Here is a 27413-nt window from a genome sequence, read left to right on the forward strand (position 1 = left end):
ATAATAATTGCGGCATAATAATAAAATAGCAAAATTCATAATGCTTCAGAATAACTTGATAATACCAAAAGATGAGACACATCTGTAGAAATCTATTATTAGTCCTTTTAATTATGAACTCTATAAAGATATATTATTATTATTCCTGATACCTCCAATGAGTCCGAAGACTCATCGTGAGAGGACACCTACAACTGTCTCAACCACTACATTGAACCTCTACTACAAATCATCTCCATCAACGCCATCTACCGCCCACCTCCACCACTGCCACACCTAGTATTTTTTGTCTGTAAATTGCGTGTGTTCTGAAGGACTGATTTGTCTGTATGTGGGATGAAAAACCCTGCTATATTTAATAAATTTGTATTTTTGTGTTTTTAAATAAATAAACTGGTTTCATTTTGTCACAGATGGTTTCCACTGGACTTTTCGACTATTGTTCTTATCAATATTGTAAAAATTCGATTGTAGCTTAAATATTCCAAAGCACATGACATCGATTTTTTACTTAGGTCAAGTCCCATAAGAATGTTGTATAAAATAACCTTGTTTGTCTCTGTATATTTTGTATTAGATGTTTTTGTAAATAGCCCTTTGGAAATTAACTGTATATACTTCTTTAATAAGAATATGTTAGAGTGTTAAAAACAAAGGCAATGTTTTTCACCAGAGCCGTATGTAACAGATCTACATGTCGGCATTGGAAAGGTTGTATATTAAATTTTGTGTGTATGAGAAAGGCTTACAAGCTCTGCACGTAAACACCTCCGAAGTCAGTCAGAAAGGTTCAAACAACTTTCCGATGGTCGGCAACTTACAATCAAAAGAAGGCACAGAAGAGAACAAAAGAGCGGGCCAAACTTGCAACTTAAGATGAAAGAATCATGCCGAATTCTTCAGGGGTTACAAACTTTGTGTGAGGTATCAGAGAAGGCATAATAAAAGGGGACAGAGACAAGCATATAGGGCTTCCCGGATCCAGAAGTCACTAGAGAGAGGGAGAGGGCTTCCCGTTTCCAGAGAGGAGCTTCCCGGTGTTATGTCATTACTTTCTCTATATTATACCTTGTTCGACCTCTAAATAGCCCTCTTTCTAATCTACTGTTGTGCCTTTAAAATATTAATTCAGATCTATTTCCTCTTCAGATATTGGCAAAATTTATTTTATGCTGCGCCAGCCAATATCCTATAATAGAAGACTCTTGTTCAGCGAAACAATTCTAAATTCAAAAGGGATACACACAATAATTAATCTTACACTAGCGCCATGCAGATTCAGTTAGCAGTCGTGACCTAAATCTCACTTAAGCAATAATATCTAATTCCTTCCTGCCAAAAGGTTCTATTTCATAAGTGGTGGTTTGAATTCGTAATCAGGCTTAAATTCAGGTATAAGGTACAAAACATGTTTATTGAAAAAGCACAAAACATTTACAGTTAAGAAAATTCAAATACTCAATAAAACAAAACTCATTCTAAGTTAAGGTTCATACTAGATCACAACAATGAAATTGAGTAAGCTAAATCCTTCAATTACGAAAGGATAAGATTAAGTGTAAGCATAACAGTACTAGGATATAATTCCTCTCACAAGTTATTCACAGAACACGCATTGAACATTTTCATTAATACTCTATCAATAACCATCTTAATTCTATTCATTAGTCAAGCCTAGCAATTCTCAATGAAAATACTGCCTATCAACAATTCTTTGTTCCACAGGGTCTTAACTAATTCAATCAAATTCTCACTTAAAAGTCCTCTATTAGTGTCCTTAGTTTACAGTATACACAAATTTCTTATTCTTTTAAGCGATTTTTTTTACATAGAATGAAATTCTTTACATTACCGGATCCTTTCTGATTTCATGCTGCCATCTCATGTAGATCTGGATTACCTTACTGTATAGTTATCGGCTGTCTTTGTACCTGGTGATGCACTACGCTTTTCTTTGAATCATTTCCAGACTGTGGTGTGCTGTCTACCGCTATGCAGGAAATTTTCTCTGTTCTCTTCGATGGGACTTTATTCGAAGGCTTGATTTTGCACAGGCCGTCGTAACATGATCAGCTTCGCTTGGAAATCCTCAAGCGTTCTCAAGAATAGCCCTCGTCATCCGACATCACTGTAGTCTACCCACCGCTCTCTCACGAATCCCCCGACAAACCTCCTAAATCTGGAATCCAGGAACCGAAGAAGAAAAAGCTCTGTAAAATGTGTTTTTTTACCAACGAACCCCATCATTTATGCCCCTTGGGTGATCCTACACTCTCCCTAATCTGTTAGGTTACCCTATTCCAGGTAGTCGTTCTGACGTCACTTTCCACGTAGGTACAGCCTCCGTCACTACGCTTGACTCGTACAGATTATACAAGATTATTCCGGATTACTACTTATTATCTTTCTGGAAATTTCGTAAGATACTAGACAGCTTAATGGGATTTACAAATAACTTAACAATTCCCTTACATAACTCATACTATTCTGACACAAAATTCTCTGCTTCTCATTTCAGTTATACAGGAATAAATTTCAATATATGGCACATATGGACTACACATTATCACATAACAAAGAAATTTCTCATAATTATTAGCTGATGTGCAGGTATCTCCTTAATTAGTAATATTTATCATGTTAAATCCTGAATAAAGAATTTACATATGTTAAAGATACCAAGCAATTTTAAACCTGGTTTTACTCCATTTTTTCCAAGTAAGCAAACAGACAAAATGTCAAGTTTGCGCCTGAGCTTGCTCCACCTCTACCACAAGTTGCCTTGGTCTTGCACTACCTGTGGGATCAGCTAGTCTTGCATAAATTGCAGGCGCAAACTTGACATTTTGTCTGTTTGCTTACTTGGAAAAAATGGAGTAAAACCGGGTTTAAAATTGCTTGGTATCTTTAACATAACTATACCCAAGTTAAAAATACTTTCTACATCTATATCTCCTCCTGAGATTTTTATTTAATAAGGTTATAACACCTTATGGTAACTTGTTTTGGTAAAATACTTACAAGCTCTGCATTACTAAATCTTGGTATTTCTAGCCTGGCTCCCCACTGATGAGACCTCAATAAAGGTCGAAACCGGTCTGGGTAGTGGCCCCTTGCTTTTAATACAAAACATCATACATCCCCTTCTTGGAGATGTGTTTTGGCATTAAGGGTAAATATTAAGATTAGTGATCAGAGCTTGCTCCACCTCTACCACGAGTTGCCTTGGTCTTGCACTACCTGTGGGATCAGCTGGTCTTGCATAAATTGCAGGCGCAAACTTGACATTTTGTCTGTTTGCTTACTTGGAAAAAATGGAGTAAAACCAGGTTTAAAATTGCTTGGTATCTTTAACATAACTATACCCAAGTTAAAAATACTTTCTACAAAGAATTTACTTGTAAAGTTCTCCATTCAGGATCTAACACCGGTTCCAGTCTTAAGAGAAGGCTTCAAGTTGCTGAAAGGAGATGTTCCAATCACCAGAGAAAAGCTTCCAGGCCAGAGAGGAATCCCAGTTGACAGTTTGCAGCAGAAAAAGGAGGCAGTCGTCCAGGCATTTTTGGCGAACCCAAGCAGAGGAGAAAAGGTGAGACAAATTACCTGAAGCACCTTTGCTCGGAAGTTTTTCTTTTCGCCGTGGGAGAATAACTTTTTGCCGCCGCTGTATGAGTACCGCAGGGCGCAGTTCGGTCTGCTACTTTCCCGATGAGATATTTCTGAAGCCAAATTGCCTGAAGGAAGCTCAAGATCTGAGATGAGAGAACTGCCTTAGAACGCTTTGTACAATTCCTCTTATAATGTGTTTTAGTAGACAATTAAGATTTAGATTAACAGTAACAAAGAAGTATCATTAAGAGAATCTATTGGCATATTTGAAGCTGATATACAGTTTGTAAAAGTAACTTAATAGAGAGTTAGCTAACCTCTTTGCAAGTATACTAGAAGTTTAATAAGTGAAAATTGTAAACAGAGTAAATTTTTGAATTAAAGAAAGTTTTTAATGTTAAAGTAAAAAGGTTCTAATTTATGCTAAAGAATTTAAATGAATAGAGAAAGCAATCTCACTAATGTTTAATACATGTATAATTTGTAAATCAATGTGTTTTAATTATTTGTTAAAAGAGTGCTGCCTGATTCTTTATTTTACACCCGCATTGTTTCTAAAAAAATAATTTGACTTGTGAGCGAGAAATAATTTAAGGCAATAAAAGCACAGTTCAGTTACTTATGAACCACGACTGTTAAAGTAAACATTGATAAAAGAAACTTCGCTCATGAGAGAGAGGGAAATCTACCGGAAGTTTATTTTAGTCCTATGCCAATTAAATGATATATTGAATGGCACAGTCTAATTAAACAAAAATTTTCCAGCATTGGCATGATTAATAAATACGGAAGGTGTATAAACATAATAAGCAGTAGAGTAAGTGATAAAGGTTACGAAAAGAAAAGTATACACAACTAATTAGAATAAAGAGATAAAAACAATATATTACAAGGGTGCAGCAGACAGCATTTATTACAATATTACCAGCCTCAAAAAACGTAAAATGATACTGTTTTGATGGGTGAAGCATAAATGCTTTTCATATTCCCCTCCATCTGAAAAGGAAAGTTCTTTGGGTGGAGAATTATTGAGGTTTAAGCTCGCCCTGAAAGGGCATGAGATTAGCTGTGTTCAGCTGAGCATAGAATTGATTTGGGTCTCTTGTATTTGCAGAAATCTGCTTCATTATAGTCTGAAGCTTGCTCGATCAGTGGGTTCGGATGATTAATTGTCTTGATGAAGAACTTTTCAGCTAGGTCGTGAAGGAGAGATGTGATGTAGGGAATGTTGACGTCTCTACGAATTTGGGAGTTTCTGATAAACCACGGAGCATCCAAACTCATTCTCAAACATTTGTTCTGTATTCTCTGCAGCTTTTGAATATTTGTTTTCGAAGTATGACTCCATGCAGGAGATGCATAAGTGATAACTGGGCGTATTACCATCTTGTATATGAGAAGTTTGTTCTGGGTATCGAATTTACTTTTTCTGTTGATCATGGGGTAGAGCTGCGCTATTACTTTGGATGCCTTTGAACTTATGTGTTCTGTATGATTGGTGAATTGTAGTTTTTTATCGAGAATTACTCCGAGATATTTGACTGTATTAAGGCATGGGATTTTAACACCTAGTAAATGTATATCTTCCTTGATTTGAGGCATTTTTTTCTAGTGAACAGTATGGCTGAACTCTGTGGATTGGATTGAATTCTCCAGTCCATCAACCATTTCTCTAATGTGTGGATACTGTTTTGGAGTCTTTTGACAGCTAGTTTGGGGCTGAGAGATCTTGCTAATAATGCAGTGTCATCAGCATATAATGCAGTGATTGTTCAGCTTGGGTTTTGAGGGATATCAGCAATATAGATAGAAAACAGCAAGGGGGCCAAGAGTGAGCCCTGCGGCACTCCCGCCAGAACCTTGCGTCTGGTTGATACAGTTTCATTTATTTTGACTTGCATGTATCTGTCTCTGAGGTAAGAGTGAATTATTTTAACTAGATTAGTAGGCATATTGAATGTGATGAGCTTGTAGAGGAGACCCTGATGCCACACCTTATCAAAAGCCTTTGCAGCATCTATAAAGACTGCAGCCGTATGAAGGTTCCGGTTGAAGCCTTCGGAGATATTATCGATCAGCCTGTGGATCTGCTGAACAATGGAGTGATTTTTTCTAAATCCAAATTGCTCATTTGGGATTATATGTAGTTGATCCGTTTGTGATTGAAGCCTAGTAAGGACTATTTTTTCTGCGATCTTTCCAAGGTTAGACAGAAGACTGATAGGTCTGTAGCTTTCAGGGAGTTGGGCGTTTTTTCGATCTTTTTGATTGGTGTGACATCTGTTATTTTTCATGTTAAAGGGAAATACTTGAGTCTGAGGATGGCATTAATTATGTTGACTAGATGTACAATGGCTTTTCTGGGGAGTAGTTTAATTATTTTGTTTGTAATTCCATCTGAACACAGAGCTTTATTGTTGTTCAAGTGGGTTATAATGTTTATAACTTCTGTTGGAGAAGTGGGTGCGAGAGGTTCTAGGTCATCTTTTTGTTGTGTTATGGCCTGCCTAACTCGGCAGTGAATCTTGTAGATGAGATTGATGTTCAAATTTTCATATGAGGGGTTGCATTGAGTTTTCAAGCTGTCGACTAAAGCCTCTGCCTTTTCCTTGTCGGTATGAGCTATTCCTTTCGTGGTCTGAATTGGGGGTAAAAGTTCTCTTTTAGTACGGAAGGTTCTCGGAAACTTCCAAATAGAGTTGTCTTCTGGGTTTAATTTTGTTAGCTTAGGTTCCCATTCTTGGTTTCGATATTTTTGGAGGGCTTCACGGACTTGTCTGTTTAATTTATTCAAATTTCTTTTATCTTGAGGGGCTCATATGATACCTCTATCTAGTTTTGTTTTTCAGTCTAATTAAATCCATGATTTCCTCGGGGATCCGATCACTTGGATGAAAGACTGTAGTTTGGGTGATTGACTTTATAGCATTTTTGATTTGACTGGTAAGGTTGTTTGCAGCCAATTCTATCTCCTCTTTAGTGTGAATAGAATGGACGGCCAATGTGATCAGGTAGGATTCTGGAGAGTTTGTCCCAAGATATGAAAGAGTGGGGAGGGGAGAATTGTTCTCGTGTACCAAGTTGAAGCAGAATAGGGTTGTGATCGGATGAAAGTTCATTTATTGTTTCCAGCTGATATTGGTATCTGATGTTTTTGAGGACGACTATGTCAAGTACATCTGAACTTCCAGTTGAGCTGTGATGGGTGGGCTCTGTGGGTCCTGTTACAACAATCGAATGTTGCGTTGAGTAATGGTTTAGAGTTCGACCTTTGTCGTTGATTGTGGAGCTATGCCAGGCTGTATGTTTGGCGTTAAAGTCACCAGCCATGATGATGGGGTCTTTGAAGCCGAGAATGTAGTCCAAGTCAGATATCAGCAATGGAATGCTGGGTGAATTATATACAGCATAGATTTTGATATTGCCAGCATTGTTGGTATGAACTTCAATGCCTGTTATCTCTAGGTTCTTGGTTTGGGGACTGGTCAGAACATTGTGGCTTAGGTAGTTTTTCATGTATATAGCTGTTCCTCCTCGACTGCTGGTGAGTCTATCTGTTTTGTACATAATATAGTTCCGTAATTCGGGATTATTAGCTGGCCTGAGATGAGTTTCATTTACCAGTATTATGTTAGGATTGTGTCTGTGAGAGAACTCTTGCAGTTCCAGAATTTTGTTATTGAGTCCGTTGGCATTCCATGCAGTGATCATGAGAGAGTTGGGATGGAATTTTCTTTTATTCATTATTGAGGGCTGTCAGAATTGAGTAGGTACCTTGTAGGAATCTTTTCGTGGAGGACGGCGAAGGATTCGTCAAACATAATTCTTGTAACATGGTAGCTAGTGAGGCAGTTAGTGCTGATGTTAGATTTGAGCTTATATGGTCATGAGATGGAGTAGCCTTTGTTCATGCTGCCTCTGCATAAGTTTTAGGCATTTGTTTCCTTTCTTGAGTTGTCGAGCTGGAGATAATTTGGACTGGGGTGTGACTTGCATGGCTGTCTTGAGCATCGCTGAAATGTGTTAGAAGGGTAGTTTTTCCTGACCATCGGTTATTTGGGTGTGTAATGCATCCCTTGTAGTTAGCAGGGTGAGGTCCTCCACAATTGGCGCATTTAGCTGGAGTGGATCTTGGTTTTGTACACATGACGATCTGGTGGCTCTTGCCGCATTTTAAACACCTGTAATGTGCCTTGCAAAGTTTTTTTTTTTGGGCATGGCCAAACCTTTGGCACTGCCCAACTGTCGACTTCTTCCTTAGTGGTCCAGTAGAAATTCCGAGACCACATATCGTTGTCAGTTCATAAATTTCTTTCTGTGTCTTATCAATTTCTAGTACCAGTGTACCAGTTTAGAGTGCCAGTGGCATTGGTTGTTTATCTGCCCTGAGCATCCTGCTCACTTTTATCTCCCTCTTTTCCATAGTTATAATATTGTTTTCATGTTCCTGATAATCAAGGGGTCCGACAGGGATGTCCCCTCTCAGCAACTCTTTTTAATATCTACTTAAATGAAATAATAATAAAATGGAATAAAAATTTACATCAAGGAATTAAACTTTCTCCTACAGTAAACTTAAACGCTCTCCTCTTTGCCGACGACCAAATAATAATTACAAATTCTGAAGATAACTTACAGAAAGCTATTTTAGATCTAAATGAGATATCCAAAGATTATGGTATGATAATATCAACAGAAAAATCAAAAACTATGGACTTTAAAGGACAAGATCCAGCAAGAACTAAAATAATAATAGATAACAAGATCTTAGAACAGGTGAATTAATTTAACTACCTAGGATGTACGATCACATATGAAAATGAAAAAGATATAAACCTAAAAATTGCAAAATATTTAAAAATAACAGGTGTAATTAACTTTATATTTAAACCAAACCTAGTTCAAAAACAAACCAGACTAAAAGTATACAATACATTAACCCTACCAGACTTAATGTATGGAAGCGAAATCTGGACAATAAAACAAAAAGACAAACAAAGATTAACAACAGCAGAAATGAAGTTTATGAGAAAAACTGCAAAGTATACCCTATTTGATCACAAAAGAAATGAAGAAATTATGAAAGAATTAAACCAAGAACTAGTAATAGAAAAAATTAAAAAATATAAACATAAATGGATGGAACACGTTCAAAGAATTAAAACAGAAAGATTACCAAAACAAGCCTTAAAATACAAGCCATTAGGAAAAAGAAAACCAGGACGTCCTCTTAAACGATGACTTCTAAGGCCGGCACAGGCCTAAATCCTTGATATGCATGATGATGATGATTTTCCTGATAATCCTCACCATCTTCATTCCCCACTCCAGTGCAAACCCTCAACCAATACAGATTAAGGTTATCCAAGTCAGTGTTCTCCTCAGGATCTTTTGAATGGGCGCGCCGCCAGACTGGTTTTACTGACCGCCTGGCTAATTAATGATGTGAATTGACATAGCTAAATAATGAGCAAGAATAGAAAATTGTTTATTAGTTTTGGTTTCATAACACGCATTGTCGGCACTTGTGATATGCACGTTATTGATGTTATTTTGTCAAAATGAAATGTGAAGCATTTAAAAATTAATTATGTACTTACTGGATTTGGATAGTTGTATTACTTTCAGAAATTTTATTGTGGTAAAGAAACAGGATTGAGTTTAAAATTATTAATCGTGTTTTGTAAAGACATTCTCGTAACGCTAACGGAGACGACATGTCAGCCACTATACATAACTGCTTGCTTGCCACTTTCATGGAATGTGCCTGCTAACCGAGGAGTTTGATGGGTGATTGACAGCTGACAGAGAGCGTTCAATGTTGTTGTCTTGTCCTTTGAAGAGTCTTAGATGTTTCCGTGTGCTCCTTGTACTGCTTTGGCTATGTCTGTGATTTTGTTTGTATAGAGCTGTTGTTCAGGATTAGGATCTATTTCTTGCAAGGCTGCTGTAATTGCTGGACAGGTAAAGATGTGAGTGGGTGTCAGTTCAGTATTGGGGCAGTTGTTGCAGTTTCTATATGTTCTCATATCATCTGTATTGATCTTCATTCCTCTATAATGTCCTGTTCGTAGTCTTGCTATCGTGGTGGAGGTCCTTCTGTCAGCATTGATCTCGGGAATTTGATGTTGTATCACTGATTTCAATGGAATTAGTTTAGCTTTTGCTAGTGCACTGGCATCAGCAAGAGTTATCATATGAGTTTCTTGGTTGAGTTCTCTGGCCTCTTTTGCTAATTTATCAGCTGCTTCGTTGTGATCAATGCCTACATGAGCAGGAATCCATTGTAAAATGCAACTTTTACCTAAACACTTTAGTTGATTTAAGAGTTTATGGATGTCTTGTGTGAGCTTGGTATTGCCATTTTTGATTGCCTCCATAGCTGATCTTGAGTCACTGTAAATTATAATTCCTTCAGATTGTTGAGATGATGATAGATTTAAGTAGGCTTCTAGTGCTTTATTTATTGCGTAGAGTTCGCTGGTAAAATTGGAAGCGATTCCCCCAGATCCAACTTTTATTGAAAGTTTTTCACTTTTCGGGAGTAGAAGGAGAACACCAGCGCCTCCATTAATCATATTGGTGTCTGATGATCCATCGGTATAACAAATAACCTGTTTGGAGGATGAAAGAAGGTTGATGGTATTTAGGCCTTTTTCTTTAAGCATTTCTTTTGGTTCTTTTTTTGTACAGAGTTTGGTAAGGTTTAGATTTATGAAGGTATTTGAAGGTAAAGGACTGGAAAATAGAGGTTCTTTGTTTATGTGGACATTTAGCTGATCAAGACCTATTTCTTTCCTGATAGTGTCATCATATTGTAAAGTTGATGATCTGTGAAGTCTGCAATTTTGGTTCCAATGTTCATAAGTTTTTAGGGAGATATGATCACTTTGGTAGCTTCTGATATTATTTATGAATTTTATGGTGGCAAATTTTCGTCTGTCCTCCAGCAGGTCAAGCCCACATTCCTGTTGGGCTCTGATGTTATTAGTGGATGAGACTGCACCAATGATAATCTTGGATGCTTTTGCTTGTATTGTTTTTTCTTTACCGATGAAGCCGAAGCTGACCAGATAGGTGCTGCATATTCCATTATTGGTCTTATTAGTGTAGTGTAAGTAGTTTTGAGGATTTTTGGCTTTGCGCCCCAATTTGTTCCACAAAGCCTTTTCAGTATATTTAATTTTTTTAGAGCTCTGTTGGAAGTGTTAGAGATGTGTTGTGCAAAACGTAATTCCTGATCAAGCATAATACCAAGGTATTTTGGATTTGTGACTTTTTCAATTAGCTTGTTATTGATCATGACTTTGGGATTGTAGGAATGTCTATTTTTCCTGTCTGTACTAAATGTACTTAGTTTTGTTTTGTCTGGGTTGATTTTGAGTTTAAGTTCGTCTGACCATTTTTCTAATTCTCTCATGGATTTGTTTAGAATTTCCTCTGATTCTTTGATTTTAGCACTAGTGTGCCAGATGGCTATATCATCTGCATAGCAAGTTACTTTTGTGTCTTCTGTAAGGTAGGGATGAATATTATTGACATATAGAAGGAATAGTAAGGGACTGAGTACTGAGCCCTGGGGAACACCAGCCCAGGTTCTCCGCTCTTTTGATATTGCTGCATTGATTCTGACTTTGATCTTTCTTCCTCTGATGAAATCAGCAATCCAGGTTAAAGCGTTTCCTCTAATTCCAATATCATGTATTGTTTGTATTAATTTTTTGATCCAAACACGATCGAAAGCAGCAGTCATATCAAGGAATATGGCAGTTGTCTTTTTTGTTGGTTTTTCCTGAAATGAGTCTATTATTGTTTGGCAGAAATGGAATAATTGATCTGTTGTCGAATGACGAGTTCTATAGGCAGTTTGGTAGTAGTTGATTTTCTTATTTTTTGTCAGCCAGTGCATAAGCCTGGAGTGTATGATTCTTTCAGTAATTTTACAAAGTATGCTAGTTAATGCGATAGGTCTATAACTTTGACATTCTGCAGCATTTTTGTCATGTTTCAGGATGGGTACAATAACTGATTTTTTCCATTCTTTTGGAAGTTTGCCTGTTCGCCAAGAGGTATTGAGAATGTCCAGAAGTTGTTCTTTGGCATTTTTGCCAAGGTGTTTGACCATATGACCAAAGATAAGATCATTACCAGGGGATTTATTAGGTGCAGTTTTCTCGATTGATGAATTTAGTTCACTTAGTGTAAATTCTTCGGAGAAGATGTCATTAGTTTGGTATGTTCTTGCTTGTTTTAGCATTTTACTTGTGAGTTTATTGAGGGGCTTGTCCTCTCTGTTATACTGAAGTTTGGAGTTGTTTGAATAGGTTTTTGCCAGTGTGTTTGCAATTTCTTGATCTGTAATAGCTTGTTTCCCAGCATTTATGATGAAGTTTGTTTTCTGTCGGTTCTCTTTTTTGATATTGTCTAGGATTCTAATAATGTTCCAGTGTTGGCTGTCTTTTCTTGGATCCAGGTTACTGCAAAGTTCCGCCCATTTCTCTTGTTTGCACTTCCAAATTTCCTGCTCTATTTTGTGTGTTATGTCCATTAATTTCTTTCTGTAATCATCAGTTTTATTAATTCTGAATTGTTCATTGATATTGTCTCTTTCTGTAATCATTGAATCAATATTGTGATCTTTCCAGTATGGTATCCAGGTATTTTTCCGCTGGCCTCTTGGTATTGTTGCTTTGGCAGCTTTACTGATGTGTGAAGTAAGGATTTGTAATTTTCTGTCGAGGTTTCCAGAGACAGGTTCATCTTGACAGAGGCTCTCCAAGGTTTGAGTAAACCTTGTCCAGTCGGCTTTTCTGAAGTTCCACGTCCTTTTGGTTTGCTGTTCTTGTTCAATCTTGAAGTTTAGTGTTGTTATTATGGGTCTGTGGTCACTGATGGAATTTCCCAGAATTTTCCATTGTGCACTTGATGCAATACTATAATTAATGGCTGTGATGTCAATAGCAGATTCAGTTCCCGTGGTTTTAGAAAGATAGGTGCTCTGTCCATTGTTAATTGTTGTGAGTTCCAAATCTGTAAAGAGGTCTTCCAATTGTTGACCTTTATGGTCTAAATTGGGGGAGCCCCACGTTGGGCTTTTTGCATTTAGGTCACCAAGTATAATGGTTGCATCAGTTAGAGATTCGCTTAGCTTTTCAATGATGTCTGTATCAATATTTGTATTATCAGGATGGTAGACGTTTGTGATTGAAATAGAATGGTTTGGTAGATGTATTTCAACAGCTTGAGCTTCCGTTGAACTGTCATTATTTAAATATTGATTTAGGGTGATTTCTTTGAATTTGATTTCTGGGGTCTTCAAAAGGATAGCAAGCCCACCACTTGTTCTTTCTTCTCTATCCTTCCTAAGAACTGTGTATCCTTTGATGTTGAAGTTCAAATTTTTATTTAGTTTTGTTTCTTGTAGACAAGCTATATGGATATTATTTTTATAAAGCATGTATTTGAGTTCATCCATTTTTCTCTGAGTACCGTTGATATTGAGTTGCAAAATGTTAATATGAGTCCTTGCAGCATATTTATCATCAGGAGCCCGGACTGCAGCCACAGACGCGTCGGCTTCCCCGGACGCAGTAGCATTGGTTGAAAACTTTTTATGACTCTTCATTAGAAAATGAAGAGTCATAAAGAGAGTGTTCAATATCGTAACGAAAACAACAAGAGAGCGTTCGGTATCAAAGAACGGAGGATAAACAAAAGAGAGCTAATGGATAAGAACGCAGGCAGGCAAAATTTTGTTCTTAGGAAATTACGTTTTTACATGACAATCGGGGGTATATTAATAGAAGATTCTGAAAGAGGAATTGTAGAATTGTGAGCCTTTAAAGTGGAGGAGTTAAGACTGTAAATAAGGACTGAAATAATGTGCGTTGTGTGTCTCGGGTATTACTGTCAGTGCACAATTTAGTGATTTGTTCTGATTAATTTAATAACAATGATATTTTGTATTTATTAAATTACCCCATAATGAGTAAAAAGCCAAGTCAGAAAACCACACTCTTAAGTTATTTTAAGAAAGATGAAACCGATAAGCATAGTAGCGAAGACACCAAATCAACAACAGAATCGTCGATTTCTGTAGAATCTCTTTCAAATGTAAAATGTGCGTCTAAACACCGCTTATCGGGTATTAACAGTGAATGGTTTTAAAAATGTCCATTGGTTAGTGGTGAAAGCTAATGGAATGATGTGTTCCACATGTATAAAATATGAAAAGAAATGACCCAAAACAAGGAAGTGACTTGGGTAACTATGCCATGCACAAGACTTCGAAAAGAAAGCTTGGTTGACCATGAACAAAGCAAGTAACACACTGATTCTTGTTCAAATATAATTGAAAAACGTATACTAGAAGAAATTGGAATGGGGCAAATTGAAAAATCAATTTCAATTTTGAATAACTTGCAGAGAGAGAGAGATGCTTTTCTGGGAGCTTTAATATCTATGTATTGGTTAGAAAAAAATGAGTTACCACATACTACATTATTAAAAAAATTGCTTGAGCATTGCAAGGCTATGGGCTGTTCCTACTTAGAATATCTTAACATTGGTAAAAATGCACGTTATACCTCAGAAAGAATAATGCAAGAGTTGATTGATATTTTAGCATCAGAAATTAGATCTGAAATACTGAAAAATATACATTCTGCAGATTATTTTTATGTGATGTTTTATGTGATGAAACTACAGACATCTCAGTTTTAAAACAGCTGATTGTGTACATTAAATATGTTTGTCGCCTTAGAAAAGAGGTCAGGGTTAGTTTTGTATCAACTTGCAATATCATTGATGGCAAAGCTGAGACTATAACTAACAAAGTAATTGAAACCCTTGACAGTCTAGGCTTAAAAACTTGGAATCTGGTGGGCCTAGGATCTGACGGAGCAGCTGTCATGATTGGAAAGCAAAAGGGAGTTGCAAAACTGCTCAAAGATAAAACAGATGAACTCATGGTCAACTGTCATTGTGTAAACCACCGACTGGCTCTTGCTAGTGCCCAAGCAGCTGCTGAAGTGCCTTATTTAGTCATGTTTAATGATATCTTAACCACACTACTGGCCAGGATGTATATATACGTACAAGTAAACATGGATGCAAAATGCATATTAAAATTGTAATACCATTTATATTACATGGAAATATATGATGGATATGAAGCGTATTTGATCCATAATGGCCAGTAAGGTGGTTAAAGCAATTGTTTTTCTTCTTCCAAAATTCCTCAGTCAGGATGGCTGGTTTAACCCAAATCCAAAATATACTGAACAGTCCTCAGATTAAACTTAAAATGACTAGTGATGGCTATCTCATGATTCTGCAATAGTCTCTAAAAGAATGCATGGTGGGTGTTATAGCTGCATTGGAAAGAGAGGCCACCGAATGAAATGACATCACAGCTGAAGGTTTAAGTAAATATATCAGAAATACAATTTCGTAGTAGCTTCACTAATGATGCTTTCAGATGTGTTACCACATTTATCTAACTTGTCTAGATCATGGCAAAGGCAAGATGTTGACTTAACTGAAATAGAGCCAGTCTTAGAAGCCAGAAAACTATCCATAATGAAACCGAAAGACACTCCTGGCAGTCATTTTAAAAATCTTCATTAGCATCTTTCAGGTGAATGGTCAGACCTTCACATTGATTATTCAGATTCAATGTTATTACGTTTAAGACTATAATATATGATAAATACATAGGCACAGTTATTAAACACCTAGAAGCAAGATTTCCAGATATGCCAATCATTTCTTGCTTTTCAAGACTTTTCAATGCAGAAAGTCATGATCAACATGAGGCTTCTGAGATTCTTTTTGATTATTATTCTAGAAATGGAAGTCCTGCAGTTTTAAACTATGAAAGGACTAAACTAGAATGGGCAGTTGCATCAAAAATGATTAATGGACAGTCATACAAAAATCTAGAACCAAGACAAATACTGCTGAAATTAGCAACAACATCTGAGCTCAAAGAGTCTTTTCCAAATTTAGCAAAACAAGCTGCTGTTGGACTGGCCATACCTGTGAGCACAGCTGAATGTGAAAGGGGTTTCTCTGCGTTAAAAAAGGATAAAAACCTGTATGAGGAATCGCATCAGTCAGAACACTCTAAATAATCTGATGCTGATTTCACTGGAGGGACCAGATCCAACAGATTTTAATTATGGAAAAGCTGCTGACAACTGCGCTTCTAAGAAGAAGAGAAGAATTAATATATAGAATTTTAAGCTGTGAGCATTACTAGGTTTTTCATTACTTAATGAGAAAAATCCTAGTCTTGTTTGTTATAATTACTATATAAAATATAGTTGTTTGAAGTAATTTCTAATAAAATTACTATTTTAATTTGTTATGAAAAAGGGTCGTCCGCACGGTTAGCCTAGTGGCTATGCGTTTCGCAACCATATGCCTGGGGAAGGAGTGTCCTAGGTTCGATTCCCGTCGGTGACGTGAGGAGCTGAAGGATCTTCCTCAGCCATAGCCAAGTTAGCTAGTCTTGGGCATGGACAGCAGGGTTTTTCCCCAGTTTATTCTGGGGTTTTTCATCCCGCAAAGCAGGCAAACTGGCCTTGAGAACTCAATACTACAGGCCATAGGATACACCGGGGCATAAGGCTGACCACCTTATCCTGTAAACGGAGTGAGGTCTGATGATCAATGGACCCTTGACACCGCAAGGTAAAAGAGGGTATAAGGAAGATGACATGAAAAAGGGTCTTTCTTAACTCACATATTCAAAATACGTGTTTTTATAATATTCTATTGAAGATTCACTTGTTTAGGCTAAGATGTGTTTGTTTATATGGATGTTGGAATTTACGTTTTTCAGTTAAATATGATGGAAACTTTTTGCATTTGAAGTTTATTTAGTATGTAACAAACACTAAAGTTATATTTACAATATTAATATTATATTGATGTCAGCTTTTAGTTGGTGGTATTCCATGAAGATAATAGTAAACTGAAATTCTGAAACTTTCACTGTTATTAGAGGGGTTGTATTTACAAATAATACAACCTGGTCTGCCGCTGGGGGGGGGATATATTTTTGACTGTAGAGGCATATGTTCACAGGGCAGGTTTGCCTGTTTGCGGGATGAAAAACGCCAGATAAACTGGCGGAAAAAACCCTACTGACCGCACCCAAGACCGGCTAACTTGGCTATGCCTGAGGAAGATCCTCAAATTCCTCACGTCTACAACGGGAATCGAACCTGGGACACTCCTTCCCCAGGCATATGGTTGTGAAGCGCAAAGCCACCAGGCTAACCGCACGGTATATGTAATAAATAATATAACAAAAAAAAAAAAAAAAAAAGAAATTAGTTTTGTATTTTTTTAAAACTTATTATCACATTATTATCATAATATCTGAAAAGGATGACAAAATACAAGAATGGGTGAAACATGAAGAACTCTTTACTAATAACAAAACAAAATAATAGATGAAGGTCCATACATTCTAAGATCAGAGATAAAATGTGCCCTGAACTCAGCTAAAAATGGTAAAGCCTTAGGTTTTGATAGAATACCAGCAGAAATAGTAAAGTTATTAGAAGGTGACAGGTGACAACATTACTATATTAGTAAAGCTATTTAAGATCTACAATACAGGCATAATCCCTCAAGACTGGTTACAGTCGACCTTCATCATGCTACCTAAATAAGCAAATGCAAAAACTTGTGATGACTATAGAATGAACAACCTAACGAGTCATGTTCTCAAAATGTTTCTGAAAATAATTCAAGAAAGAATATATAGAAAATGTGAAGACACTATCAGTGATACCCAATTCGTCTTCAGAAATGGTTTGGGAACGAGAGGCTCTTGTCTGTTATCAAATCTTATTCCAAAAATGTAGTGACCAAAACAAGGAGGTATTCATTTGCTTCATCGACTTAAAGAAAAAAGCATTTGACAGAGTTCAACATACTAAAATGATTGAATATTTTAAAAAGAATTGGATAAGATGGTAAAGTCATCAGGATCATCGAAAACTTATATTGGAACCAAAAGGCATCTGTTCAAGTTGATAACATTATTATAGACTCCATTAACATCAAATGAGGAGTAAGGCAAGGATGTGTGCTGTCACCTCTTCTTTTTAACATATACTCAGAAGTCATATTTAAAAAATCTTAAAAGGAAAAGAGGAAGGGATTAATATAAATGGTGAAAACATCCAATACGCTTATTACACAAAACTAAATTCATGGTTATAAGCAAGAAATCAATTCTTAATTCAGCACTTTCTTTAAATCAGAAAAAAATAGAAAGAGTGACAAAGTTTAAATATCTCAGATGCTGGTTAAATGAAGAATGCAATCCAGAAATGGAAATAAGTTAGAATTGAAATGACAAGAAAAAATGTTCTCCTGATGAAATCAATGCTGTGTAACCACAATTTACATTTAGAGCTTAGAGTCTTCTTCTTTCGCTATGCCTTATCCCGTGTTAAACGGGGTCGGCGTTCACATCTTTAATCTTCTTCTTCCAGATTCTCCAGTCCAGGGTATCTTCCCGATTCCATCCTTTCTCCCTAAGATCCTCTGCCACCTTATCCCTCCATCTGAGCTTTGGCCTGCCTCTTTTTCTCCTTCTCTCCACCTCCATATGCTCCACTCGTTTACCAACATACTCATCACTCCTTCTCTCTACATGACCGAACCACCTCAGCCTGCTTTCTTGTACCCTCTTACCAATCGGTCCCACCTTGTTCATCCCTCTGATGTAGTCATTCCTTATCCTGTCCTCCTTTGTCACACCACTCATCCATCTAAACATCTGCATCTCCGCCACCTCCATCTTCATCTCCTGTGCCTTTGTTATAGGCCATGTCTCTGTGCCATGGAGCATCGCCGGCCTCACCACCATCTTATACAGTTTCCTTTCATCTTACAACTCACTCTTTTGTCGCACAGGACCCCGCTCATCTTCCTCCAGCTGCATGTTATTCGGTGCTGTAATTCCTCATCCAGGTCACCATTCCTCTCGATGACCGACCCAAGGTACTTGAATTTCTTCCCTGAAGTTAACCTTTCACCCTGGAGTCATATGATCATATCCTCGTCACTCCCTGTTGACATATATTTGGTCTTTACCCGGTTAATTTTCATGCCTCTCTCCTCCAATACCTTTCTCCACTCTTCCAGGGTCTTTTCAAGCTTCTCTCAGGATGATTCTCGAGAGAAGATAGCAGAGAACAATATCATCGGCAAACATCATGCTCCCTGGCACCTCCTTCTTGACGTCCTCCACTAGTACATCCATGACCAGATCAAAGCGGTAGAGGCTCGGAGGGCATCAGTTGATCCTTGATGGAGCCCTACGACAATGGGAAACCCCTGTCATGCTGACACTAGATCTGACCTGAGTTTGCGCTCCCTCATACATCTCCTTCACAACCTCACGTACTTTTCTGACACCCCCCCCCCCTTCTTCCTCATACACCTCCATACTTCCTGTCTGGCCACTCTGTCGCACGCCTTTTCCAGGTCTATAAACACCATATGTAGCTCCGCCTGCATCTCCCTATATTTCTCCATCCTTAGCACAAATATTGCATCCGTTGTCCCTCTTCCTGGCATAAATCCAAACTGCTCCTCACCAATTTTTGTTTCCTGCCGTATCCTTCTTTCAATTACTCTTTCCCATATCTTCAACGTGTGTGACATCAGCTTGATCCCTCTATAGTTGCCACAATCTTGAACATTTCCTTTTCCCTTGTAGATTGGGACGAGAATGCTTTTCCTCCATTCCTCTGGTATCTTTTCCTCTTGGGCTATTTTCCTCATCAGATCCCATAACATGTCTATGCCCTCACTGCCCAAGCTTCTCCAGGTATCTGGTCCGCCCCTACAGCCTTTCCATTCTTCGTTTTTCTCAGTGCCCAATACACTTCCTCTCTGCTTATGTCCTGCACCAATCCGTTTGCCTCTCCATCCTCACACCTCTCTCTTCGATTCTCCTCATTTAGTAGATTACGAAAATATTCTTCCCATCTTCCTCTGGTTTTGTCCTCCTCTTGTAGTACTACTCTTGTGGCATCCTTTATCTGCTTAACTGATGTTATGTCTTTCAAGGCCTTATCTCTAGCTTTCGCTATTCTCAACAACTTAGCTTCACCACCGTTTTTCTCCAGTACTTCATAAACCTCTTCAACTGCCCTTGCCACAGCTCTCTTTGCACTTTTCTTCACTAATCTATATGCCTCCTTGTCAGCACTGGTTCCAGTCATGTCCCATTTTTTCTTTGCCTCTTTCTTTTCCCTGATCTCCAACTGCACCTCCTCATTCCACCACCATGCTTCCTTATCCTCGGGCTGCCCCTTTCCTGATGTTATACCGTGCACCTCTTCTCCAATTTTTCTAATATTCATTCCTTCTAATATCTTTTCTTTAAACTCATTCCTTGGACCTTCCTCTTCCAATTTCCACCACTTAGAGAGCTTAGAATTTAGAGCTTAGAGTACACATGATTAAATGCTATGTATGGTCTGTACTGCTGTTCAGTGCAGAAACTTGAATCTTGAAGACATCAATAAAAATAAAAAAAACTTAAAGCCTTTGAGATGTGGTTATATAGACAAATGTTAAAAATCTCATGGACAGTAAAAACGTCCAATCGGGAGGTACTGAAACAAATGGGGAAATCACAGGAACTTTCAGATACCATAAAAAGAAGGAAACCTACATACCATGTGGAATTACCGGCCTGGAAAGTGTGACTAGCTTAGAAGATTGCTTGGTTCAGTGCCATGGCATGTAAAACTGCAAGTGCTAGAGGTTGATAGTGCATGGGAAGCAATAAAGGAGCATTTGAAGGAGATAATGGCTGACTGTATACCTAGAGTCTGGATAATAAATCAAGTGGGATTAAATGGATGAGTAACACCATTAAGCTTGAGCTGCAAAAAAATAAACAACTGTGGAGGGAATTTAAGGCAAAAGGTGACTGCAGGCCCATGAACAGTATAAAGCACAGGCCAGAATGGTAACGAGTGTGGTAAGAAAAGCAAAAGCGGATTAGGAAAGGAAAGGAAAGGAAATTAGCCATACAAGCTAAAGAGAATCCCAAACAGTTTCTATTGATATGCTGCAAGTAAAAGAAAAAATGTATAAGGAATGCCGATGGTAGGGAGGTAACTGAATCAGTTGAAATAGTGGAATTACTGAGTGAGCACTTTGCAAGAGTATATCATCCAGTTGGTGATATTGCAGGAATGAAAAAACCAATAGCTTACACTGGAATTGAGGTGACTGAAATGGAGGTGAATAGTATATTACAAAACCTTAATGTGAATACATCTGTGGGATTGGATGGTATACTAGCTCGGTTCTTATGTGAAGCGGCTAAAGAACTGTCAGTGCCCTTGACCATTTTGTTTAATTTGAGTCTCGAGGGGATGGAAAGAGGGGAAAATAGTTCTACTGCATAAAGGAGGTTCCAAGACTGCTGTTGCAAATTACCGACCGATCAGCATATCAGGAGTCGTCGTGAAGGTTTTGGAGAAAATAGTCAAGTGAAAAATACAGGAATGGATAGATGAAAATGGGATACTGTACGGGGGAACAGCATGGTTTTGTGAAGGGTAGATCATGCCTCAGTAACTTGCTCAAGTTTTATAACACAGTGACAGCTTGAATGGATGAGGGTAATGGGTTTACAGTGATTCTACTGGACCTTGCTAAGGCCTTTGACAGGATGCCACATGGAACTCCAATCAGTAAAGTGCAGCAGCATATGGGGATGGATATACGGTTGGTGAGATAGATAGGAGGGTGGTTGATGGACAGATATCAGAGAGTGGTTTATTCAGGAGTAGAGTCCAAAAGACGGCCTGTGACTAGAGGTGTGCCGCAGGGTTCTGTTCTTGAACCACTACTGTTCAATTTGTTCATTAACAATATAGGAAAGGATCTGAGAGGAACTGTTCATTTGTTTGCTGATGATGTGAAGTTGGGTAGAGCAATGGTGAGTGCACAGGATGTCAAAATTTTGCAGGATGATTTGGATAGTTTGAAGGATTGGGCTAAGGCGAATGGATGTCAATTTAATGCGGCAAAATGTACGGTTATGCATTTTGGGGTGAAAAGATTAGCAGCAGTATATCACATTGGTGGAACTGTGCTCCAGGAGATTGACGAGGCCAGGGATTTGGGAGTATTGGTGGATAGGGAGTTGAAGTTTAGGGGCATATTGCAAAAGTGACTAAATCAGCTCATCAAATCACTTGGTTACTGAAGAATACTATTACAAGCAAGTTATTGTTCCTCTGTATCGAGCCTTTATAAAGGCACCAAGGTTTCTTCTGGATGGGGAGGAGGTGGAGAGGATGCAGAGACGAGTGACCAAAAAGATAGCAGGTCTGGAATGAACCTTATGAGAACAGGTTGAAGATTTGTGGTTGCAGAAATTGGTTGATAGGCAGAAAAGGTGTGATGTGATTGAGACATTCAAATTACTGATGGGTTTCTATAAGATTAATTCAGAGGATATTTTTCAGAACAAGACTGGTGTTGGGAGGACTAGGGGCCATCCATGGAAACTGGGCAAGAGTGTGATTAGTGAGGATATTAGAATTGGGAGTACTAGGGGCCATGCATGGAAACTGGGCAAGAGTGTGATTAGTGAGGATATTAGAACTAGGTTTTTTACTTGGAGAGTGATGAATGAGTGGAATAGGCTGCCTGAGTCTGTTGTGGGTGTTAATAGTTGTTCTTTTCATGATGTTTAGGCCTCCCTCAATGAGTCTAAGGACTCCTTGGAGTTGCCCCTAATAATAATAATAATCTTGGTCACATATTTTGTAATGCAAAATATAAGATACTTCAATTGATTATAAAAAGGAAGATAAATGGAAGAAGAAAATCTTGGCTGGCAGACATCGGACAGTGAACTAGCATGAGCTCTGAGGAACTGTGCAGAGTGGCTGAGGATCGCTCAGAATTTGCAAAGGTGTTCGCCGCCATCCGATAGGAGATGGCAATCAAAGAAGATTATCACATTTGGGTACCAGTCGCTAAAACAAATTTGGATCAAAAATTTTGATTTGTCAAAATTTTCATTAATTTACATGCAAAAACAATACATTCAGGCCCAAAAATAATGAACGAAACCGCTAAAAGTATTTACCCTTTTTGTGCGACAAATCTTTTTTTTTTTAATGTTGCTCCCACCCACGAAAGTTATTTGCAAACCTATAGTATACTTGGTACCGTGGTGTGCTATGGATTTTTTTTCTATTTTTATCAATTTCATATATTGCTTGCATTTTTAATTTATTTTTACATAGTCCAGAAACCCTACTCTAGAGACCAAACATGACTTTTTCAAGCTAATTCGGGCTTCCAATAAGCATCGCCCTGCGATGAAACTCATCTCCCATCTAAAATTCGCCATTTAAGCTACGTAACAGTTCAAAATACAATGTAATCGTAAAATATCAAAACATACTGCCTACCTTTTGTGCCTTTTCCCATACCAAATTAACCTTCTGCATTCTGAAAGGTTTTTGCACACTGCGAAAAGTTTTTGAATCTACTGAAGGATTAACTTCTTTAGAATATTTACTTACTGAAGCACAGCCACAGACCAATGAGAATATCAAAATAACACGTGAAATTGGCATGTTTGGAAAATTGTAAATTTAGATATAATAATTGTGATATGCTATAATTACACTATTTAATAGACCACTTTTTACTGCTGCATACGCTATGTAAAATAACTAAGAAACATTTCGAGTCGAATGTTGCTCCCACATTCCAATTAATTCAATAACAACAAACAATTGAACACCGATCTAATACTCACACTACGAAAGAGCAACTATTCATTTTCACGCATGCGATCATTTCGCCCTCTCGCGTTACGAGTTTTTGGACATATGGTAAAAGCACATTGCAAGTAGGTATACGTGTTCAAATTGTATACATTTTTACTTTATAATTTATCATCATTTTCTAATGGCAGAACGAAAAACCAGTGACAGTAGGGAAATTCCAGGAAGAAGAGTTATTATCAAAGATACATCTGAATTGCCCGATGACTACAGTTGTACACCCGGAGGAACGCTTTTTTCTACTACTCCTGGAGGTAAAATGTGCTTAATTGTATGCTAGTGTTATTATATAACGTTTTAAGAAAGTTAAAAAAAATACTTTCTTTCTTTTATTTTTTTAGATAGATATAATTGAAAAAAACCGAGGTTTATCCATTTCTGTTTAACTATAGAAATATAATGACATACCTGCATGCCAGAATGGGTAATCCCTCGACCATGTGATTTGTTAATTTTAAGTGCTGTTGTCTCTAGGAATAGGACATTTCGTTGAATATTTTGTTTGTAAAGGTTGTAAATAATGATAAATAAAGAGATGTATCCAACTGAGGAATTAAGCTTTGGAAGTATAATTTAGTTTTTGAGTTCTTAAAATATACTAAGTTTAATATTTTTTTTTCGATTTCCAACTTCTGTAATCATGGAATATTGTACAATAAAAACTTGGTGTGTTTTAAAAACCCGGTGTCCGAACAAATGTGTATTTGCACTTTTTTTGTTTGTTTACTTTTAGTAGGCTTGCCCACAAAAATTTAAGAACCTAGCATATAAACTGTGGGAAGGTGTTATGTAACAGTTTTTTCATGCTATTTCAGGACTCCAGTAAGTAAGATAATAACACATATATGTAATGCCTGTGAAATATGTAATGGATGTGAAGTCATCTGCTTCTGTATACTGCATCCTGAAGATACTTCATGTGCAAACTTTGTTTGCTTACACTTGGGTAATGATTATAACAAGAATATAATCATTATATTATACTATACATGATTTTATTATACTTGAAAATTATATTATTATATTAATTATATTATACTTGAAAAGTATATTTTCAAGTATAATATAATATACTTTATAACCAAGTTAAAAAAAAAAAACTTTCCATAGGGAATTAATATTTGCTTGGCTTCCTCAAACTCTCCTGAATGTTGCATCATCATCAAACAATGGAATGGAATATCTCCTGTCAGTGTACATAAAATGCCAATTGTAATTAAATTAAACAGTAGAAGCCCAAGACTAGCCTTGTGGCATGCCACAAGACTCTTTCCTTGGTATTCTATTTTCTCCTAATGGTAAAGGATTTAGATGAAGGACCAAGATAATACCAAGTCTGTAAAATGCTTCCTATGAAGATAGATTGAAGTTATGCAGGTTTCAAAAATTGGTTGATATGTAGAAAAGAGGGAATATGATAGAAACATTATGTTGGTAAAGGGGTTTTATAGAATAGACAGTATGATGTCTGTGTCTCCATGAAATCAAGACTTATTGTTGGGGCCAAATTCTAGTAGACTGAAACAAAATGTTAAGCCTTAATCATTTGGCATTCACCACCCACGCCAGCAATTCAATTATTAAAAAAAAAAAAAAAAAAATTCACATGGTTATAAATTAAATTAAAGTTGCAATGGAATTGTATTGTTGTTTAATCTTTATTCAGGTGTAAGCAAACAAATTTTGCACATGAGGTAGAGACTAATGACTTTACATTAACACGTTCGCTGCCAACTACGAGTATACTCGTAGTTGGTATATGAGCCACACAAGCCAGCTACGAGTATACTCGCATGACGCTTGCTGTCGGCAATGAGATTACCTGTAATGACCTTGAAGAAGTGAAAATGCTTGGTTTGTGGAGCTAGCAGCAAAACTGTGTATACTCATAGATGGTATGTGCTCCGCACAAGCCAGCTACAAGTATACTCGTATGACGCTTACCACCGGCAACAAGATTACCCGTACTGACCTTGAAAAAGTGAAATTGCTTGGCGTACGGGAACAAACTATGCCGAATTAGCGTGGCAGCGAACGTGTTAACTGCCTTAGTATCTCATAATATAAAGTGTACATCCTTTCAGACATGCATAATGTTATGAGTGATCTGCAAGATCACTCTAAATCTCACCAAGTGACCCCCTCAAGGATCACTACTATACTCATCACTCTCTATGCTCCCTTGGAAGCAAGCTACCATCGGTGAGAGCCAGACCCAGAAGAGATACCAGGGTTGAAGTAATGAAGAAGTCATATATTTCCCATATCATCATCATAATCAATCCTTATCCTAGCAGATGATCTCCTCCATATTTTTCCACATTTCTCTGTCACTAGCCCATAAGTTCAAGTCATTTCTCCATACCTTGCTGATAGTGTTCCAGGTCTTCTTGTACTTGCCATTCTGTACAAATTTTTGTCCAGTGTCTCCCTATTTTCCAAGACAGGGAGACAGGTTGTCCACCTGTCTTGCAAGATGTTTTCCTCATCTCCATTTTTTTTTCATTTCTTAATGAAGACTTTCCTATCCCCCCCCCCCCCCCGATATCTATGTTTTTTACTTTATCTATTCTTTTCATGATCTTTCCATGTTTTTCTGTGCGGCTCCTAATTTATTTATTTTTCAGTCTTCTTGTGATGCTCCATATGTCATAGCTGGTATGATGCATTGTTCATATGCTTTTCTTTTTAGACAGATATGTTGTTTTCTTTAAAAATTGTATTGTATTTTCCAAATTGTCTCCATCCTTAGTTTATTCTTTATTCCCAATTTCAATCTATGTTAATTATTTGACCTATATATTTGAATTTAGTTACATTTTCTATTTCTTTGTCATTTATTTCTATCTTTTGGTTTATTCTGATACCTTTTTTTTTTTCCAGTTAAAATTTTTAAATATTTTATATAGGCAAGCACTGAATATTATTGGTGACGTTGTATCTCCCTGTCTATTTTAATTTTTGCTATTAGATTATTTAATTGTATATTACTTGTTGCATTCAGATATATATATATGTTGTATTAGTATGGCATTTATTGATAAACGCCATAAAAAGTGGTATATTGTCTTCATTTGTTTTTTCTATTATCTGGTTAATAGTTTGGGGATTGTTATTAGATAAATATCCACTTCTGAATCTGCTTGGTTTTTTGTTGGTGAGAACTCTAGTTTGTTTTTCATCCTATTGGCTAGTATTTTGGGGAATAATTTATACATATGTAAAAACAGGCTGATTAGTTTGTAGATCTGTATGATCCCCTTTTTTGTATATTAAGAATGTTTGTGCTTTGTTCCAGTCATCTGGGATTTTAGATTTCTTCAAGCATTTATTAAATTAAAAAGCACTTGAACCTTTTTTTAGTTCTTCTCTTCCTCCATTTCCCATATACAAGTAGTGAAAAGGTGTAATATCTTATTATTAAAATGTTCTGGTTAGACTAGTTCTAGAACGCGTTTTCACTTGGTTGTAAATTAAATTGAACTTGCCAAGAAATTATATTCTTGTGTAATCCTTTTATCCAAGTGTAGCAAAGTTTGCACATGAGTTATCTACAGAACTAGACTACTTGTATTATTTGTAATGTAGTTTGATTTGTAACTAAGTGAGTTCATCTGTCTTGTTTACTGTCTGTGTGTAGGTTCCACATAAACACATTTCCTCTACTTGAACGAGGATGGTTAAAAGTTCTCGCCTAACAATGAAAAAATGAATTTATAATTTTGAAATTATTTTTATTTTTCAACGTAATCTCCCTTAAGACTAATACATTTATTCCAGCGATGCTCCAATACCATTATCCCATCTCTGTAGTGGTTCTCAGTAAGATCTGCAAAATAACCTTCTACAACTGCAATCACCTCTTGATTCAAAGAAAAATGCTGACCGGCAAGGAAGAGTTTGTTTTGGGAAGAAATAGAAGTCAGAGGGAGCCAAATCTGG

At 37.1% G+C, this 27413-nt stretch overlaps 2 protein-coding genes across 2 annotated transcripts in view; one reads left to right on the plus strand and one right to left on the minus strand.

Annotated features, from left to right (window-relative positions):
* LOC150104433 (alpha-2-macroglobulin receptor-associated protein-like) overlaps positions 1-23400 on the minus strand; it is a 211220-nt gene extending 187820 nt beyond the window's left edge. The window contains exon 1 of the mRNA XM_090396367.1: positions 23091-23400. Coding sequence (XP_090252493.1) covers positions 23091-23258 — 168 coding nt within the window. The 5' untranslated portion in view covers positions 23259-23400. The remainder of the gene's footprint in view (positions 1-23090) is intronic.
* A 49-nt stretch (positions 23401-23449) lies between these two features.
* The window catches only part of Thor (eukaryotic translation initiation factor 4E binding protein thor), a 63757-nt gene continuing 59793 nt past the window's right edge, over positions 23450-27413 (plus strand). Inside the window, exon 1 of the mRNA XM_090396370.1 lies at positions 23450-23725. Within this exon, the coding sequence (XP_090252496.1) occupies positions 23596-23725 (130 nt within the window). The 5' untranslated portion in view covers positions 23450-23595. The remainder of the gene's footprint in view (positions 23726-27413) is intronic.

Source organism: Typopeltis vanoorti, chromosome 8, assembly GCF_054136105.1.
Source record: "Typopeltis vanoorti isolate ZY-2024b chromosome 8, IOZ_Tvanoo_1.0, whole genome shotgun sequence".
In the NCBI taxonomy this organism is placed as follows: Eukaryota; Metazoa; Arthropoda; class Arachnida; order Uropygi; family Thelyphonidae; genus Typopeltis; species Typopeltis vanoorti.